The sequence below is a fragment of the Amblyomma mixtum genome, chromosome 8, assembly GCF_055824585.1.
Source record: "Amblyomma mixtum isolate Tamu chromosome 8, ASM5582458v1, whole genome shotgun sequence".
Taxonomy (NCBI): domain Eukaryota; kingdom Metazoa; phylum Arthropoda; class Arachnida; order Ixodida; family Ixodidae; genus Amblyomma; species Amblyomma mixtum.
Window position 1 is genome coordinate 120,168,643 of NC_143019.1, and position 20,371 is coordinate 120,189,013.

Here is a 20,371-nt window from a genome sequence, read left to right on the forward strand (position 1 = left end):
TCGTCGTCGTAGGGGTCGTCGTCGTCGTAGGGGTCGTCGTCGTCGTAGGGGTCGTCGTCGTCGTAGGGGTCGTCGTCGTCGTAGGGGTCGTCGTCGTCGTAGGGGTCGTCGTCGTCGTAGGGGTCGTCGTCGTTGTAGGGGTCGTCGTCGTCGTAGGGGGCGTGGTCTTCTGTTTTCGTCGATGGAGGGTCTTAGTTCTTGCGCTCTGAAGCAACCTCACCTCCAGAGGCTGCTTTATTTAGTTTAACCTTCGGGGGCTGGGGAAGCGTCCACGCACTGCGTAGCCTCGGCTAGGAGATACTTAGCGCGGTGACGATGGCGACGGAGAACGCGAGAGGCGGCCCGCGGCGATGAGTATCCTTCCCGACGCAAAAAATCCTCGATTTCGGCTGGTCGCTGGCCAGGTCGGCGTCGTTGGGCGTCGTAAGGGCACCCTCGGATGCCCATTCTCCTGTATGGGCAGTACCGGAGAATGTGACCGGCTTCTCCGCAGTGGAAGCATTGTGGGCGGCGCTGGTCCGGTGTTCTCCACTCGACGCATTTCCTCGGCCGTGTACGACGCTCGTAGGACGGGCGAGTTGGGGCGAGAGGGCGGCGCTCCAGCGCAACTGGCTAAGGGCGAAATGGGCTTGGGTCGCGTCGTCGAGGTACAGGAGGGCGCACTGCTGCGGCATAAGTCATGGCTGGAGGCTCGAGAGGCTGCGTGGTAGACTGGAGTCAGATCTTCCGGCGAATAACTCAAAGGGCTGGCGCCACGACTTGCAGGGGTTGTCCGGTACCTGGAAGGCTACCCAGCACCTCCACCAGATGTCACGGTGTAGTGACGGCAGTCCAGCGGGCAGGAAGACAGCAGGAAAAACTTTCAAACGAAGATCTTTATTTTGGCTGACTTGCGCCCGCAAAAGAACTGAATCACTCGGCGGTGGCGTAAGCAACAAACGTGCTCGTCAGTCGTCGAACTACGAATGTCCGATGCTCGCGGCATCGCTCAATTTAAAGCCAGCAAGGAAACTTCCAGATAGCAGGACAAGATCGTCTACAGTAATCTGGAAAAACCTAGATGCAGCCTTTCATGGCTGCGATCAATCGAGATTAGACTGGTCGCTTCTCGCGTCACGAACAAAAATGATAACAGCCCTTTCCTGCAGCCTTGAGCGTGAACGAACAAACACTACAATGATACGTGGCAATATCACATTGACATCTACGGCACTGCATCTGCTCAAGGAAAAATTAATGAACCCCAAGCAGCTCTTAATACCACCCTTTGTTTGTTTATTTGTTTGTTTATTGGGGTTTAACGTCCCAAAGCGACTCTGGCTATGAGGGACGCCGAAAGTGAAGGGTTCCGGAAATTTCGACCACCTGCGGTTCTTTAGCGTGCACTGACATCGCACAGTACGCGAGGCTCTAGAATTTCGCCTCCATCGATATTCAACCACCGCGGCCGGGATCGAAACCGCGTCTTCCGGGTCAGCAACCGAGCGCCGTAACCACTGAGCCACCGTTGCGGGGACCACCGTTTTGTGCAAGACTATGGAATATGTGTTACTCCACTGTGTGCCGCAGAAGAGAGAACATAAACGACAGGACAGGGGCGGAACTTCTAACTTAAATGATGACGCATCAAGCCGGAGAAGCTTTCATAAGCAGTCGAAAAGCAAGTGACGGGCGTCTGACATAGCGAAAGTGGGAACAGTAAAATTTGGGAGATGCTTAAACTCCGCCTTAAAGGATATGACCTTGATTGCGGCGGTCCCGTTTCATGAAACGGACAGATCATGGTGCGCGCTTTCCATGTTCCGGAAGACTATATGCTGTGGGCGGCGTCGGCCGCTCACTTCGAGACAGTGAGCGCGCGCTCGCTTTGTTCATTTAGAATGTGTTCGGGAGCGCCACAATACGGCAGCGCAAAAGCATTGTTGGTTTGTTTCCATATTTCGTGGGCCTGCATTAAATGCTGGAAAAAAGGGCCACGTATATGTTGCAAAAAAAAATGTAACGGTCAATTGTTTCGGAACCTCCTCTACAGCTTAACGATACGCACAGACCCTAGAGTGAATAATAAAAATTTTGCATAGTTAATCTTAGGTAATTAACTGATTAAGTTGAATTCAAAAATACTCTGAGTAGTGGCACACGATGGGAAACACTATGTCCCTGGTGTCACCCAGCTCCGGTGCGCCGCTTTTTTTAGAGAATTGGTTAATTTACTTGAAACACCTCGAACATATTGCTATATTAGGATGAGACAGTTCAGCAATCAATAAAAACCGCACACCAGCAAGCCGAGCAACTGCGAAGTTTCTGAGAAAGCTGTATAGCTTTCCTTTGTAGCCGTATGGCTGCGCTCGGGTGGACGTCAGTGAGTACTCCCAATTATTACAAATCTACTCCACCTTGGGGGATTCCCCTAAACATTTGACCAAGCCGAGCAACTTGAGAAAGCTCGCAAATCTTGTGTAAGGCACATATACGTTGTTCTTGCATCTGAAGCGTCAAGCGTGGAAGACGATTTTGGCTCGATCGAGCAGCCGGCCGTCAAGTTATTGAATGAAGGCCCATTTCTCTCGTTTTTTACGAGACTATTTGTTGAGAAGCGCGCGGTAACGCAAGACCGAACAGCTGGGGAGCAGCCTTGGTAGAACTGACGTGCTCACTGACAGCTGACACAGTTATATGTGCTTCCGCCATCTCCAGCATCGGAAAAATGTGAGCAGTCGGGTGCACCAGCATCCTAATGTTTCTTGAAGTTTGCAAGCGTAGCCTCTCCGGTTGATCATAAATTTAGACCGAAAATATAGTCCACGTCGACAATGTTCACACGATGTCGATTTCAGAAACTTGCGGCGCTGGCCTGTCAAGTAATAAATCATGCAGCCTGCTTCTTTGCATATCCATGATCAAAAACCCTTTCGCACTCCATTTCGCTTTCAACGCAACCGTCAAGCTTTTTTAAGTTTCTCCAGCTTTGTCTCTTGACGTGATTTGAGGTGGAAAACAGCTTGAGAATCAGAAAGCGACAAACTCGCTGCTCGCCTAATTTCCAAGGCAATGAGCCCCGCGGACTTTGTCGTCTGCTCGACACGTCTCTCTGTGACATGTGACACGTTCTGTAGGTTGCGGTTTCGGTTGTGGTTCAGAGTTGCCAGATTATGTTCCCAAAAATCGTTCGGAGGGTAATAAAATGTTAACAATAACCGTGGGTATTTTCAATCTGTTTTGCTTAAATTTCAATATAAATTATCTAGTACACACGCAGTGTTGTTTCCCTGACCCTTTCTCTCAGAGTCGACCCAACGCCAATTTCAGGCGAGAACGCAACGATGGTGGCAGTGGTGGCAACGATGGTGCTAGCCAGTGCAAGCAGCTACTATAAAGCAGCCTAGCGACAGTTGTTGGTGATCCGAATGCAAGATGTATGAGCTGTAGTAAGCTGTAGTAACTGGCTCAGTTTTGTGCACCGTTGTGTTGAAACTACGTTTTCGTTGGTATCTCGGCGGCTTGAAATGTCATCGCTAGAAGTCTAGAACTGCTTTGCTGACCCAAAAGATACGGTTTAGATCCCGGCCGCTGTGGTCGAATTTCGATGGAGGCAAAATTCTAGAGACCCGTGTACTGTGCGATGTCAGTGCATGTTAAAAAACCCCACGTGGTCGAAATGTCCGCAGCCCTTCGGTGCGGCATCTCTCATAGCCTGAGTCACTTTGGGACGTAACTAAACTTTCATAAAAACAAAACAAAAAAATCACGCCCTCAGACATTAAAGAAAGTAACGGTAGCAGTTTTTTCAGAGGTGTGCTTTCACTTCAAACAGTCGCGTGCATACACTGGTTGTCAAGTACCTTGGAAAGTTGGGATTTCCGATCAATTCAATGCAGACAACTGAGTACACAAGAGAATAAGTCATGGCTTACGAGACTCCATGGCAGTACACCAAAATAGTAACTGTTAGATGGATGGCAGTTTTTCCTTTTTTCAATTCCTTGAACATTTGCACGTTTTCTTAATTTGTTCTTGAGTGAGATGTCTTAAAGAGGTTTCTGGAAGACGTCTTGCCAAATCTGAGACGTGTTGGTTTAGCTCAAGCTGAGTGAAGATGAGTGTAGCCGTTTCGAGTCGTTTTTAAGAGGTTTTGTGTTTCGTGGGTAGGAAGTCTCGCCGCCGCTGCAGCGGTCGCGAATCAGGAGTTGAATCCACCGCCACTTTCGTGGCGCCGCATTTCCGCGGAGACGCCGCGGATGTGTGAGTTTTAGATGTCGGCTGACTTTCACTGACATCCATATCCTCCACGGTGGATGTGGAGGATGCTTCTTGGTTGCGATGGCTCGTGGCCTTCGCATTCGTCTTTTTTGTTGGCACCCTGCTACAGCACCAGAGTCTCTTGGACCAGCAGTTGCTTTTTCAGAGGGGTGAGGCAACAGGTCCAGTTCAGCAGAGCTGTTCTGGATGTCGCCGAGGATGCCGCTGCTGAGGGGCCTGAGGGCCTCCGGCGAGGATCGCGTGGTCTTCTCGCGAAATTTTCAGCCCTGTGAACTGTGCCACCGACTTCTGTGGTGGGGACTTGGGTGTCGACGCCAGGTCCATCGGATCGACCTGTGTGCCAACAGAAACAGAACACGGCAGCGGTCCTCGCGTCCCCGCTTCGGAGTATGTCCCTTTCTGCTGGAAAGAGACGTTTTTTTGCCTCAAGGTAGGACAGGTTTTCTGTGGTCTTCAAAGTTATAATTTGTTTTTCTGTTTTCCAGACTGGGCACGACCTGGAGTACGCGCCATGTGCGCCGTTGCAGTTGATGCATTTCGGTGTGCGTTCGCATCTTTCCTCGGTATGTGCGTCTTCTGCGCATGACACAAGTGGGTTTACCCCGGCAAGCCAACATGCTGTGTCCAAAGCGCTGGCATTTGAAACATCGTCTCGGATTTGGTATGTATGGGCGGACTTTACAATGGAGGTATGCGGCGTGGATGGAATCAGGCAGAGTTGTGCTATTGAAAGTTAGGACAATGTGTTTTGTCTTGATTTCAGCATTGTTTCTCTGGATGGTTATTCGTCGGGCTGCTATTACTCCTTGTTCAGCTAGTTCTTCCATTTCAGCATCGGTACTCTGCAGGAGTTCATATTCGGATATGACACCCTTTGACTGGTTCAGGGTACGGTGTGCAGTTACCTGCACACTCATTTGACCAAAATTTTGTAATGACATCAGTTTGGTGCTCTGTCCTTTTGTGTCTATTTCTACAAGGAGATCTCCGGTTCGCTGCTTTTTTGCTTTGTAGTTTCTGCCTACACAGCTCTTTAGAGTGTTGGCGATCACAAATGAAGACAAGTTGGCTACAGGTTCATCTGTATTTGAGTGAACCATGAAAAACTTCGGAAACGTTTCCGGTTTCTGTGGCATCAATTTTTTCACAACGGTGCGACCCTTTTTTGGGGGCCGATCAGATTTTTTTGCAGATTTGTCCATACGGCATGTACTGACTAAGGGTTCCTAATATTCTGTCGCCTCTGATTCACCCTTATACACAGAGGAAGGTCCCGGGACAACCCGCCTGCTAGACAGACGAGGATCCCATTGGCCGAGGACTGACCACTTCCTCGACCGCCACCTTTCATGGTTTCTTCCCTCCACCTCTCAACCTATCGCCACGGTACGGATGACAGCTTCGGTATGGGGGCTAAGGGTCCGTGGTGGCACCAAGCACCAACACCTCGTTACACAAGGTGCCCCTGCGGGCTTTGTGGACAGACTCCATGATTGCACTATATTGGATAAAAGGATCAGCCGCTCAGTGGAAGCCCTTTGTGGCTAACCGAGTTGGAGAAATCCAAGAAAAGACAAGCCCAATCGACTGGAGACACTGCCCTGGAATCCACAACTCAGCAGATTTCCTAACTCGAGGAATTTCTCCAGACGCACTCAAAGGCTGTGAAAAATGGTGAAAAGGACCCAAGTGGCTTACGCAGTCACCGGCAACCTGGCCTGACACACCGGCTGATATCCCTATGGAGACAGTCGACGACGAAAGAAAACACGCAAAGTTAGCGGTCAGCCATGTTGCAGCACAAGCCCCGCCACCATTAATTGAAATCAAGTGCTTCAGTAATTTGAATCGCTTGCAACGAGTCACAGCTTGGGTGCGAAGGTTTGTGCACAACTGCGCTCGGAAAGAACGTATGGGGGGCCCGCTCAGCGCTGACGAAATCAGGCAGGCACAGCATTTCTTGCTCCAGGCAGTTCAAAGAGAAGCTTTTGGCGAAGCGAAAAGCCTAACAGAGAAGAGCAGTCAAGGACGTCCAGAACTGAGGAGTTTAAACGTGTTCCTGGATGACACTGGACTGCTGCGACTGAAGGGGCGTTTGCAACCCTCCAACCTCTACTGAGACCGCTCATCCGGTAGTTCTACCTGCTCGTCACCCTCTCGTCGACCTCCTGATCCAAAGCACTCATCAACGGCTGCTACATGCGGGATGCCTTGACACCTTGACTCAGCTGCGAGAGAGGTTTTGGATAATACGTGGGCGACAAGTCGTAAAGAAAATCCTGAGCCATTGTTTGACCTGCAGAAAAATGAGCCGCAAAAGTGCCACGGAGCCTGTAGCGCCACTGCCACGAGACAGGGTGTCAGAAGCAGGTCCATTTGCGGTCACAGGCCTTGACTTCGCAGGACCACTTTTAGCAAAGACGGAAGGCAAGATCAGAAAGTCGTATATTTTGCTTGTGACCTGCACAGTGACAAGAGCAGTACATCTAGAGATTGTGAGCGATCTCTCAACTGGCAGTTTCCTCATGGCGTTCAGTCGCTTCATAGCAAGACGCGGCACCTGCTGCACGCTGTATTCCGACAATGCTAAGACTTTCCACCCCGCTGTAGCGGAGCTGAAGAAACTTTGGACAACGGCTCGCCATCAAGAAGTACTCGACTATTTGTCCCAGCATGAGATTAAATGGAAATTCAATGTGGAAAGGGCAGCTTGGTGGGGAGGCTTTTGGGAGCGGATAGTGTGCTCGGTGAAAACTGCATTGAAGAAGGTGCTGGGGTGCAGCTACGCGAACTCCGAAAAGCTCTGCACCATTCTGGCGGATATCGAAGCCGTGATAAACTCTCGGCCCCTCATTGCGATCCCCTCTGACGCGGGAGAACCGGAGCCACTGACGCCGGCACACTTTCTTGTCGGAAAGCGCTTGACCGCTTTACCAATCTGCGGTGCACATCCCACGGCTGCCAGCTACAGCGTACTCATTTGTCGTTGGAGGCACAGACAACGCCTACATTACTACATTAGCTACATTATTCGATAGCAAGAGTGTACTATTCTTAACCGATTCACTCTAGGAAAGTACTATTCGCACACCACTAATATTCGTAACTGGTACAGTTTTAAACCGCTGGCCAATACAGCTAAAAAAAATGCACTCTTCTGGAACATTGACATTTCTTCTTAATCAAGTTCAAATGAATCTGTATTAGTTGCAGTAGCAGTTTTTCCCAACTGCGGTATCTCTGTATCAAGGCTCGCAACACCGCAGTGTTTTATGATTCATAATATTGTAGCTGTTACTAACTTGGCTTTGCAAAACCAGTAAGTAATAAATAATGTGATGTGGAAACATTTGGCTTGTCTTTGTCTACTTTCTTATAATTGAAACAGGAAGCAGAGAAGTATCACTAGGCTAAAATGGAATAAGAACAAAATTGTTTGCAGTGTTTTTTTTTGTTTCTGGCTTCTACTTTATGCTCATACTTATAGGTCTACAACTCCCGTTTCCAGGAATACGTAGATGTTGCAGAAGACTACACATTTCGCGATGGGGACACAATAAACCTTGTTGCCAAGGGCAATGGTGCTTCAAGCACGGATGAGGGAAGCTTGCTGCCCGAAACTGAATAAGTAAGGCTGAAACTATTGCATGTGAAGTTTGAGCCAGGAGGCTTACATTCGATTTCTCTATCTTTGTTCTCAGCACATATTATGAAACACAATTTCTGTTGGCTCCTGGATGCCGCCAGTCTAATCAGCAGCAGCATGCTTGTCAAGGGTATGAGCTCCCAGCTATTCCCTAAGACATCAAAGCAGATATTGAAAGCATAAAACTTGGAGAGTTATCAAGCTGTGCAAAAAGTCATATAGTCACCTGGATAACAACATATTTGCAACAGTTGATTTGCAAGTATTGGCTGGTCTTGTTGTGTGCCTGAATTCGAGCAGCTTCACCTGCATTGTGTTAGCAGGTATCCAGGACACCTGTACGAGGCAGCTGCTAAAGCCCTTGTGTTGAAGTATGTGGTCCTCAGAGATACGACTGGCAGTGGATACTAATTGATAAAGTCGTGCTTGCTAGTAGCAAACATTATTATCAATATTCATACACTGGCACCACAATGCACAAGATGTGTGGCTAAGATCTGTTCTCCAGATACTAATCATGTGTCTGAAACTGGAGAAAGACTGCCTTACTCAGAGCTGCACACTTTTAAAATACCAATGCACCCTCCATTACTTTTATGCAATCACCGCATGTTTTCATTGGACAGGGTTTTTAGATTTCTAACTAAAGTGGGTTTTTTACTACAAGGGATCCCTTATTCTAAATGATGCCAGGCTCTCCACATTAGTAAGAAGACTGAGCATAACTTCTAGTTGTCAGATGCCTCACCCTTCTTCCCCAGGCAAGGACTGTCGCTGAGGCATCTTCACCTTTTTGAAGTGTACATGTTCTTTTTTCCCAATTCTAGCACATCCCATTATACACCAGCAATGAATATATACAGCACTGTTGCTTTACCACCTTTTAAAAATTTTGTACTCAGCATATCTTATAACTAACACTCTTTTAACACCTTTTACAGATTCATGCCTAGCACTTTTAATAACCCTGTGTTTGGCACTCTTTGGCATAAGGTGGCCTTGTGGCAATAAACTCCACTATCAACAATGTCATCATTGATGAGAGGGCCCTGAAAGTGTAATAAATGAAACATCCTCCCAGTTAAAGACAGAATGAACGGGGTGTTTTCTGTTGGGTACATCTGAAAATTGCAACAGATAAAAGGATATTTTGTAGTAAAGTGATTTGTGGAAGACTGGGCAGGTAGCATGCAGGTTTGGGGGATACCCTAGTCACAACGCTGTTGCATTTTTCAGTTTTCACATGAAATATATCACGAACCGTCTAGCTATCAGTATTTCATTTATTTCTGTTTTGCCTGTTAGCTCATTTCTTTTATGCAATACAATATCTGGAATGCTTTTGCTCTCACGCAACTTCACTGCTGTGAACACAAATGCACTATACTGCCACATTAATGAGACTTCCATTAGCATCGAGCTTAGCCTTTGCCATTCTTGGGGGGCATCATTCTATTGCGTGTCTTCTACGAACAATGTAATTGTGACCATACAAACTGCAATGCACCAGTTAGGTCCTCTTCTGAGACTTGGCCTTAATCACCAGCATGCTTAATCGCCACCTAAGCGCAATTAATTTCACAAGGACAAAAGAGAGAGCCTGTCCATTGTCTCCTCGTCTGTTTTGTCCTTATGAAATTATTTGCGTCTAGGTGGTTTTTTCCAAGTTTCAAGATGCAAAACCAACTAGCCTGTCAACATGCCTTACTAAACATGTAATCGAGCATAACGCAAGAACGGCCAGAGAAGTGGGCAGAACAGTGACACGACACCACACACATAGCAGGTATCTGGCGGCTTCTGTTCTGCAGCGGAAGCAACCGCTGATCTATAGCTTCGGCAGCCCTGAGAAGAAAGCGGAAAGAGCTTGCAAGGGAGAAGAAGAGGACCGCGCGTGCGTTCATGAGGAGACATGAATTCCGTAGCCGCCACTGAGAAGCTCCTCACACCGCCGGGGGGTAAGGGTATTCTCCCTCGAGCGCCGCACTTTCACAAACATACACACATACACTTTACGCACGTGGTGAGCAGACTCGTCAAGGCTCATCCAGTCTTCATGCCGCTTGTGGTGCAAAATATCCATTGCTCGGGCGATGCTCCTATATCCGCCTCTGCCGCTAGGGCTATTCTACATGACGGTGGCGAAACATAACAGCAGCAAGTTTATGGTTGCACTAGCCTTGTCTTGAAAGAGCACATGACATACACGTTAGTTAGTTAGTTAGTTATATTGATTTTTATGGCGCAAAAGCAACTGAGGCTATGATGCGCCAAACACAAGGTTAGAGTTTTTGTTAATGGTGAAGCTTTTTAAAAATACTTAGAGTTTGTTTAAAACGTTGGCTTCCTTGAGAAACCTAAAAATACATGAAATGTCAACCAGTGCTTGATCACCTAAGAGTAGCATGGGGTGTAATGGGATGCTTTCCCTGTAAAATGTTGTGAAATATTTCTTTCTTAGTTCTTCTAGTTTTATGCATGAAATTAAAATGTGGTTCACTGTGAGTTCAGCACCACACATTTCACAGAGAGGTTTGTTTTGTTTGGCTAGCAGAAAGTTGTGCGTGAGGTGGGTGTGTCCAATGCGGAGCCGACATAAAATAACTTCGGTAAAACGTTCTTGATGTCTACATGATTGCCATTCCCCTAAAATTGGCTTCACAGAATGTAATTTGTTGTTTACGTGATCTTGCCATGCGGCCTGCCACTTATTTCTGAGTTTACTGCTGATAAACTTTAAGCAATCCCTGTGCGATATGTTCACTTGCTTTATTTGGCCATTCCGGGCTTGTGCAGCGCATACATCTGCTTTCTCATTACCTACGATTCCAACATGGCTAGGAACCCAGCAGAATTTAATGTTATGTTTTTGTTTTGTGATTTTAACAATGTTATGTATGATGTTACCTATTATGGGTTCAGCAGCATTTCTGGAGTGCAGTGCTTTGAGCATACTCACGGAATCGGTGTAAATGATGCTATTTTTGATATTCTCTCTTACTATTTTTTCCACAGCTACAAAGATGGCATAACACTCAGCAGTAAAAACCGATGCGCATTCTGGTAGTCGCATTATCTGTTTGTTTTTTCCTTGGATTATTGCACTTCCAACGTGACTTTCTGTTTTTGAGCCATCGGTATAATATTCAATGGAAGTGTCATACTTTTCTTGTAGTGCAAAGAATTCCTGTAATATGTACTCATTTGGCGTTTGCTTTTTATCTAAATGTGTCATTGTGAGGTCACATACTGAAGGCAGGCTGTACCATGGTGGTAAATATTCATTCCTTTGTGCAATATTCGGTAGGGCATCTAGTACTGTTAGCTCTTCACATTTATCTTCAAAGCGCAGCAGTAATGGTCTGATAGAATGTGGTTTGTTGATGAATAACCTTTTAGATGGGCACTTGGTGACAACTGGATGGCAGAGATGTTTCCGAAGAGAACGGATTTTTAAGACATATGAGCATGTAAGGGCAATTCTTCGATCCTCAAGAGCGGCTTCATTAGTTTCGACGTAAAGGCTGGCTACTGGTGATGTTCTGTATGCTCCAGATGATAGGCGCAGACCAAGATTATGAATGGGGTCTAATCTTTTTAAGTAGGATGCTCTTGCCGAACCATATATTATGCACCCGTAGTCCAGCTTGGAGCGCACCAGAGAGCGATATATTTGTAAAAGGCTTGCTCTATCGGACCCCCACCGCTTCCGTGAGAGCACTTTTAAGATATTGAGGGCTTGAGAAGCTTTCTTTTTAAGGTTGTTAATGTGTGGTAGAAATGTGAGTTTCTTGTCGAAAGTTACGCCTAAAATTTGTGTTCTTGTTTAATTGGTAGCGCAGTGTGATTCAAGTATAGATTGGGATCGACCTGTAGCCCTCGTCGCAATGAAAAAAGAACAGCTACTGTTTTTTGAGGAGAAAATTTAAGCCCATTTCTGTCTGCCCAAGCACCTAGTTTATTTAGTGTGATTTGTATTTGTCTCTCACAGGTTGATATGCTAGAGGACGTGCATGCTATTTGTAGGTCATCTACATAAACTGAATACGTTATGGACTTGGGTATTACTTTAGCTAAGGAATTCATTTTTACTATGAAGAGTGTCGTGCTTAGAATGCACCCCTGGGGTACGCCGTTCTCTTGGGTGAAAGTGATGGAGAGAGTTGCTCCTAGGCGGACTCGGAATGTGCGGTTAGCCAGGAAGTCGTTCAAGCAGTTCAACATCCTGCCGCGGATACCTAGCTCTGCTAGGTCACGGAGGATGCCGAACTTCCACGTAGTATCGTAGGCCTTCTCCAAGTCGAAGAAGACCCCAATACAGTGCTGCTTGTGGATGAACGCCTCCCGGATGGTGTTTTCTAGACGGACAAGGTGATCTGTGGTCGAGCATGCTTTTTTGAACCCACATTGGTGTGTATCTAATAGTTGCCGAGATTCAAGTATGAAGGTCAATCTAATGTTTATTACACTTTCGAAAGATTTAGCAATGCAGCTGGTGAGGGCTATTGGTCTGTAACTGCTAGGACTTGTTGGTGGTTTTCCGGGTTTGAGAAAAGGTATTATGACTGCTTTTTTCCACTCGTCAGGTATATTTCCAGTTATACAGATTTTATTAAAGAATTTTAACAGTGCCTCTACAGCAGCCTCGGAGAGATGTGCAAGCATAGCGTAATGCACGTTGTCTGGTCCCGGTGCTGTCTTTTTGCCAGAAGATAGTACCTTATTTAATTCTTGTAGTGTGAGAGGCTGGTTATAATCCTCATGAACACCTGCTCCAGATGGAAATTTTTGTTTTTCAGCTATTGCTTTGTGTTTCTGAAATGTGTTTGTGTAGTTGGATGAGCTTGAGATCTCAGCAAAATGCTCGCCCAGTATGTTGGCCTGTTCTTCTAAAGATGTTTGTGTCCCGGGTGCTGTCAAGAGAGGAAGTGTGAAAGGGGTATGGTCACCAGTAAATTTACGAACTTTTTCCCACATTTTCTTTGATGTTATTGAACTATTTATTGAGGATACATATTTCTTCCAAGAGGTTTTCTCTGCATTTCTTCGCACATACCGTGCTCTGGCTTTTGCCTTCTTAAAGGTGAGTAGGTTCTCTGCAGTGGGATATCGACGCAGAGCGCTCCAGGCTTTGTTTTGTTGTTTTTTTGCTAATGTGCATTCTTTTGTCCACCACACTTTGTGTTTCTTTTGTGCAAGTCCTGTTGTTTGTGGTATAGCGAGTGTTGCGGCCGATATTATGCATTCAGTAAACTTCTCATTAATTTCATCTGTGCTAAGGTCGTCACAAAATTCCTTTTCCAGAGTGGCACTTTTTGTAAAAAGTGACCAGTCGGCAAGCTGAATTTTCCAGCGCCATGGCCTTGTGGGGATGATTGGAGTGGACGATGAGAGCCTGATGACGGTAGGTAAGTGATCGCTGCCCATGGGGTCATTTAAAACATCCCATTTAAAATCGTTAAAAAGTAATGGTGATGCGAAAGCTAAATCGAGAGAGCTCATTTTTGCTGAGCTTGGACAGCAATATGTGGCTTTTCCCGTATTTAAAAGACAGACATTATTCGAAAGTATAAAATCTTCGATTGTTTGGCCTCTAGAGTCACAGCGTTCGCTTCCCCAAAACGGAGAGTGAGCGTTAAAATCGCCAACTACCAGAAATGGCTCCGGCAGTTCATCGATCAGGCCTTCTAGATCTTGGCATGTTAATGTGATGTGTGGGGGAAGATATACAGAACATATTGTTATGGTTTTGTAGCTGATGACGCTAACCGCAACCGCCTCAAGTTTCGTTTTCAGTTTGATTTCTTGAGTCGGGACGCCGCTTTGGATGATGATTGCGACGCCTCCCGAGAGTCTATTTGCATGTTCGCGATCACGCCTAAAAGTTGTATAATGTTTTAAGATATTTGAATGTTGTGGACCAAGATTGGTCTCCTGGAGACATAGGGCTAGAGGCATCACTGACCCTAGAATATGAGTTATATCACTGTAGTTCCTCAACATTCCTCTACAGTTCCATTGTATTATGAAAGCCATCTTAGTTTTGTGTTTGTACTGATTGAAAAGCTAGATCAAGTTGTTTATGGCCCCGTGACTCGGGGCCTGTCTTTTTTTGACCGATCCAGGGAGCTCCGCCGACCATCCGACGTGGACGGTGAGGGGCTGCCCGGGGTCGTGTCCATCGCCTCTGCAGAGGCACTGGACGACCGTGCAGGAGGCACATTGATTTTTGAGTTAGACCTCGACCTGTGGGAAGAGGTCTTTGGGCCTGCCGACCCGGGGGTCTGCGTCCCCTCCTTTGGGGTAGGCGGAGTAGCGTGAGCTACTCCACCAGACGGCGCGGATGGCCCCGCCCCAGGCTCACTACGTGTGACCTGGACAGGTGCCGAAGCCTGGTGTGGTGCGCCGCGCCCACGCACCACATCGGCGAAGTTTGTTTTTGCAGTGAAGGAGAATTTGTTTGTCTGAGCGTATTGCCTTCGTGCTTCTTTGAAAGAAATGTTTTGAGTAGTCTTGAGAGTAATAATTTCTTTTTCTTTTTTCTATGAAGGACAAGCTCTGGAGTAGGCAGCATGGTCGCCTTCACAGTTTGCACACCGTGGGTTAGCAACACATTCTTCGGATTGGTGGTCCTTCGAAGAGCATTTTGCGCAAGTTTTGCGGCCGCGACAACTCTGAGCCGTGGCCAAATCTCTGGCAGTTGAAACATCTGCGTGGGTTGGGAATATACGGGCAATGTGCTCATGTTGAATGTCAAGATCAGGTGTTTGGTGTCCACTTCTTTGCCATCCTTCCGGATCTTGATCCGGTGGACATCTATAACTTCTTGGTCAGTAAGTCCTTCGAGCATTTCCTTTTCAGAAAGGTGGACAAAATCTATTTCAGAGATGACGCCTCGTACAGTATTCAGAGACCGATGTGGGGTCACAGAGACAGGGATGTCCCCAATGGATACAATTGTTGCAACTTTTGAGTGTTGTATGCTGTCGCGCAGTTCAAGAAGTAAGTCGCCACTGGCCATTTTTGACACCTTGTAGCCAAGGCCTAAGGCATCTGTCAAGCGTTTTGAGACTTGGAATGGGGATATTATCCTTGCTTGCGTTTCTTCTGCTTTGCTATGGATGACGTGAAATTTTGGAAATGATACTTTTCTTTTTTGAAAAAAGTCGTCTGCTTCGGTCCGCCCTCTCTTGAGAGAGCGATCAAGTTTTGAAAGGGGGGGAGCCATAAAAAATTGAGGTTTTTCGGTCATGGTGCCAGCCACCCACCATGGAGCCCAACAGGGGGACGCGACAGGAACTTGAAAGCAAGTCCTGCCCACGCCAGCTGTACACCTTAACTATAACCTAATATGACTCAACTCAGGGTAGTTGGTCACACACGGTTAACCCTCGCCGCCAGGAAAGAAGGAAAAAACAAAGAAGAGAGGAGGATACAGGAAAGTTGTAAGAAAGGAAATAGGAAAGTGAAAGATAGAGGGGAGGACAGGAAAAGGCAACTGCCGATTTCCCCCGGTCGGGTCAGGCCGGAGGTGCTGTCTACAGGAAGCTGGGGCCAAAGTGGTGTGTTGCCTACGCCGAGGGGCCACCAGATACCAAACGGTCACAAACTTTCACCTGTCCAGATGCTGGGATTCTCAGGGGTGAAGTTTGGTTTGGTTTACGGGGTTTAACGTCCCAAAGCGACTCAGGCTATGAGAGACGCCGTAGTGAAGGGCTCCGGAAATTTCGACCACCTGGGGTTCTTTAACGTGCACTGACATCGCACAGTACACGGGCCTCGAATTTCTCCTCCAAAGAAATTCAGCCGCCGCGGCCGGGATCGAACCCGCGTCTTTCGGGCCAGCAGCCGAGCGCCGTAACCACTGAGCCACCGCGACGGGGTACAACATCATTGTATTAAAGGGACAATCTAATATCACAAAATGTATAAAAGTATTGCCATATCCCAGTAGATCTCACCAATTGTTTGTACAAACAAGGAGAGAACTTGCTTGTTTAGGTAGGAATTCATATTTAAAGTCTGTCACGAAAGTAGTGCCCAGCTGCCTTATAGGATGTGATTACAATATTGAAAACTGAATTTTGAAACCTTGTGTATCGATGCAATAATCAGGGTATTTATTCTTTAAAAAGGAGTTTCAAATGGCAAAATGGCAAAACAATTCAGTAGACTGTTTCTTAAAATAACTGTCATTGCAAGCATTGTGAAAGTTTGAAATGTGATTTTGCACGATGTAAATTGCGCTCATTATTTTCTTTTTGGATTTGAAAGTACTGCACTATCGTTTTCACTTCCACGGTTCTGTACATGAAATGTGTTACATAATGCCAATAAAGTTAGTGAACTGTCAGCAGCCCACTGGCAACATATAGGTTCACTGCAGTTCTTAACAGCTGGTCATTGTTACTGCGTGAACTTCTGTTCTGCTGTGATGAAGCCACACTGTTCTCTAAACACTAAAATAAGAAGTCATACAGTTGTTCATCTGTCAAGTTTATTTTGGGAGTTGGAAAACTTGCCGCGAATGTCCATTTTTTCCTTGTGCATTTTCCGCCGTTCCTCCCATGCAGCTTCTCGTTCTGCACGTTGCTTGGCCCGACGTTCTTCTTTTTCAGCGTCTTTTGCCGCCTTTCTGTTTGCCTTCTCTTAATGCAGAGCACGCATCTCCGCAAAAGAGCTGCATGTGTTGCATGCGCGTTGAGTTTTTACGGCTGGCCCCAGTTGTCCCTGGCTCCGCCTGCTCGGTGGTGCTGTCCTCCTTGCCCTCTGCCGTTGACGCTGGAGACCCGCACTCGGCTGTGCTGCTCTCGATGTCCGCAGTTGCTGCAGGTGTGGTTGATGACGGGTTTTGCCCTTTGTAGATGGCCCCCAATGCGTCCCTCTGTACCTCGGGCTCAATGCTGTTATCAATGCCCTGGATTTTTCTAATCTCATCGTCAAATGGGACATCACACGGTGATGCACCGGACTTGTTGTTGTTGTCATTTGCGTTCTTGCGCATTCGTATCACCGTTTTGTATCTGTTCTCACACTGTTCAGCTGTTTTTGTGATGCCAAGTACTTCTTCTAAATCTTTTGAAATTTGTTTGAACGCTTGTTTTCTGTTTTTGAATTTTTTAAATGGTCCAATTTGGGGAAAATACTTGTAATAATACTCCAGGAGCAACCTTGTTTGCCCTTCTGTCCACTCGGCAGCTGTAAGAAGAATACGCATGTGAGCCAGGTACCCAGTCAGAACTAATACTTAATTGGTACCAACACTCACCACCACCACCTCTTTTGAAACCTGATGGTCCTGGTGCATGCCGTTCTTCACTGTGGCCTGACGCTTGTGAACAGAGAGCGGTGCTTGTGCCTGCGGTACCATTTCCTGCAAAGTTAGTTAGTTAGTTATATTGATTTTTATGGCGCAAAAGCAACTGAGGCTATGCTGCGCCAACCTCAAGGTTAGAGTTTTTGTTAATGGTGAAGCTTTTTTAAAAATACTTAGAGTTTGTTTAAAACGTTGGCTTCCTTGAGAAACCTAAAAATACATGAAATGTCAACCAGTGCTCGATCACCTAAGAGTAGCATGGGGTGTAATGGGATGCTTTCCCTGTAAAATGTTGTGAAATATTTCTTTCTTAGTTCTTCTAATTTTATGCATGAAATTAAAATGTGGTTCACTGTGAGTTCAGCACCACACATTTCACAGAGAGGTTTGTTTTGTTTGGCTAGCAGAAAGTTGTGCGTGAGGTGGGTGTGTCCAATGCGGAGCCGACATAAAATAACTTCGGTAAAACGTTCTTGATGCCTACATGATTGCCATTCCCCTAAAATTGGTTTCACAGAATGTAATTTGTTGTTTACGTGATCTTGCCATGCGGCCTGCCACTTATTTCTGAGTTTACTGTTGATAAACTTTAAGCAATCCCTGTGCGGTATGCTCACTTGTTTTATTTGGCCATTCCGGGCTTGTGCAGCGCATACATCTGCTTTTTCATTACCTACGATTCCAACATGGCTAGGAACCCAGCAGAATTTAATGTTACGTTTTTGTTTTGTGATTTTAACAATGTTATGTATGATGTTACCTATTATGGGTTCAGCAGCATTTCTGGAGTGCAGTGCTTTGAGCATACTTAGGGAATCGGTGTAAATGATGCTATTTTTGATATTCTCTCTTACTATTTTTTCCACAGCCACAAAGATGGCATAACACTCAGCAGTAAAAACCGATGCGCATTCTGGTAGTCGCATTATCTGTTTGTTTTTTCCTTGGATTACTGCACTTCCAACGTGATTTTCTGTTTTTGAGCCATCGGTATAAAATTCAATGTAAGTGTCATACTTTTCTTGTAGTGCAAAGAATTCCTGTAATATGTACTCATTTGGCGTTTGCTTTTTATCTAAATGTGTCATTGTGAGGTCACATACTGAAGGCAGGCTGTACCATGGTGGTAAATATTCATTCCTTTGTGCAATATTCGGTAGGGCATCTAGTACTGTTAGCTCTTCACATTTGTCTTCAAAGCGCAATAGTAATGGTCTGATAGAATGTGGTTTGTTGATGAATAATCTTTTAGATGGGCACTTGGTGACAACTGGATGGCAGAGATGTTTCGGAAGAGAACGGATTTTTAAGACATATGAGCATGTAAGGGCGATTCTTCGATCCTCAAGAGCGGCTTCATTAGTTTCAACGTAAAGGCTAACTACTGGTGATGTCCTGTATGCTCCAGATGATAGGCGCAGACCAAGATTATGAATGGGGTCTAATCTTTTTAAGTAGGATGCTCTTGCCGAACCATATACTATGCACCCGTAGTCCAGCTTGGAGCGCACCAGAGAGCGATATATTTGTAAAAGGCTTGCTCTATCGGACCCCCACCGCTTCCGTGAGAGAACTTTTAAGATATTGAGGGCTTGAGAAGCTTTCTTTTTAAGGTTGTTAATATGTGGTAGAAATGTGAGTTTCTTGTCGAAAGTTACGCCTAAAAATTTGTGTTCTAGTTTAATTGGTAGCGCAGCGTGATTCAAGTATAGACTGGGATCGACCTGTAGGCCTCGTCGCAATGAAAAAAGAACAGCTACTGTTTTTTGAGGAGAAAATTTAAACCCATTTATGTCTGCCCAAGCACCTAGTTTATTTAGTGTGATTTGTATTTGTCTCTCACAGGTTGATATGCTAGAGGACGTGCATGCTATTTGTAGGTCATCTACATAGACTGAATACATTATGGACTTGGGTATTACTTTAGCTAAGGAATTCATTTTTACTATGAAGAGTGTCGTGCTTAGAATGCACCCCTGGGGTACGCCGTTCTCTTGGGTGAAAGTCATGGAGAGAGTTGCTCCTAGGCGGACTCGGAATGTGCGGTTAGCCAGGAAGTCGTTCAAGCAGTTCAACATCCTGCCGCGGATACCTAGCTCTGCTAGGTCACGGAGGATGCCGAACTTCCACGTAGTATCGTAGGCCTTCTCCAAGTCGAAGAAGACCCCAATACAGTGCTGCTTGTGGATGAACGCCTCCCGGATGGTGTTTTCTAGGCGGACAAGATGATCTGTGGTGGAGCATGTTTTCTTAAACCCACATTGGTGTTTATCTAGTAGTTGCCGAGATTCAAGTACGAAGGTCAGTCTAATGTTTATTACACTTTCGAAAGATTTAGCAATGCAGCTGGTGAGGGCTATTGGTCTGTAACTGCTAGGACTTGTTGGTGGTTTTCCGGGTTTGAGAAAAGGTATTATGACTGCTTTTTTCCACTCGTCAGGTATATTGCCAGTTATCCAGATTTTATTAAAGAATTTTAACAGTGCCTCTACAGCAGCCTCGGAGAGATGTGCAAGCATAGCGTAATGCACGTTGTCTGGTCCCGGTGCTGTCTTTTTGCCAGAAGATAGTACCTTATTTAATTCTTCTAGTGTGAGAGGCTGGTTATAATCCTCATGAACACCTGCTCCAGATGGGAATCTTTGTTTCTCAGCTATTGCTTTGTGTTTTTGAAATGTGTTTGTGTAGTTGGATGAGCTTGAGATCTCAGCAAAATGCTCGCCCAGTATGTTGGCCTGTTCTTCTAAAGATGTTTGTGTCCCGGGTGCTGTCAAGAGAGGAAGTGTGAAAGGGGTATGGTCACCAGTAAATTTACGCACTTTTTCCCACATTTTCTTTGATGTTATTGAACTATTTATTGAGGAGACATATTTCTGCCAAGAGGTTTTCTCTGCATTTCTTCGCACATACCGCGCTCTGGCTTTTGCCTTCTTAAAGGTGAGTAGGTTCTCTGCAGTGGGATATCGACGCAGAGCGCTCCAGGCTTTCTTTTGTTGTTTTTTTGCTAATGTGCATTCTTTTGTCCACCACACTTTGTGTTTCTTTTGTGCAAGTCCTGTTGTTTGTGGTATAGCGAGTGTTGCGGCTGATATTATGCATTCTGTAAACTTCTCATTAATTTCATCTGTGCTAAGGTCGTCACAAAA

General features: G+C 46.0%; 1 protein-coding gene across 1 annotated transcript in view; it reads right to left on the reverse strand.

The window, feature by feature from the left end:
- Nucleotides 1-16,389: 16,389 nt before the first annotated feature.
- Nucleotides 16,390-20,371, reverse strand: part of LOC149334108 (uncharacterized) — a 194,596-nt gene continuing 190,614 nt past the window's right edge. The window contains exons 5-6 of the mRNA XM_089555021.1: nt 17,178-17,282; nt 16,390-17,107 (exon numbers count right to left, since the gene is read on the reverse strand). Coding sequence (XP_089411147.1) covers nt 16,524-17,107; nt 17,178-17,282 — 689 coding nt within the window. The 3' untranslated portion in view covers nt 16,390-16,523. The remainder of the gene's footprint in view (nt 17,108-17,177; nt 17,283-20,371) is intronic.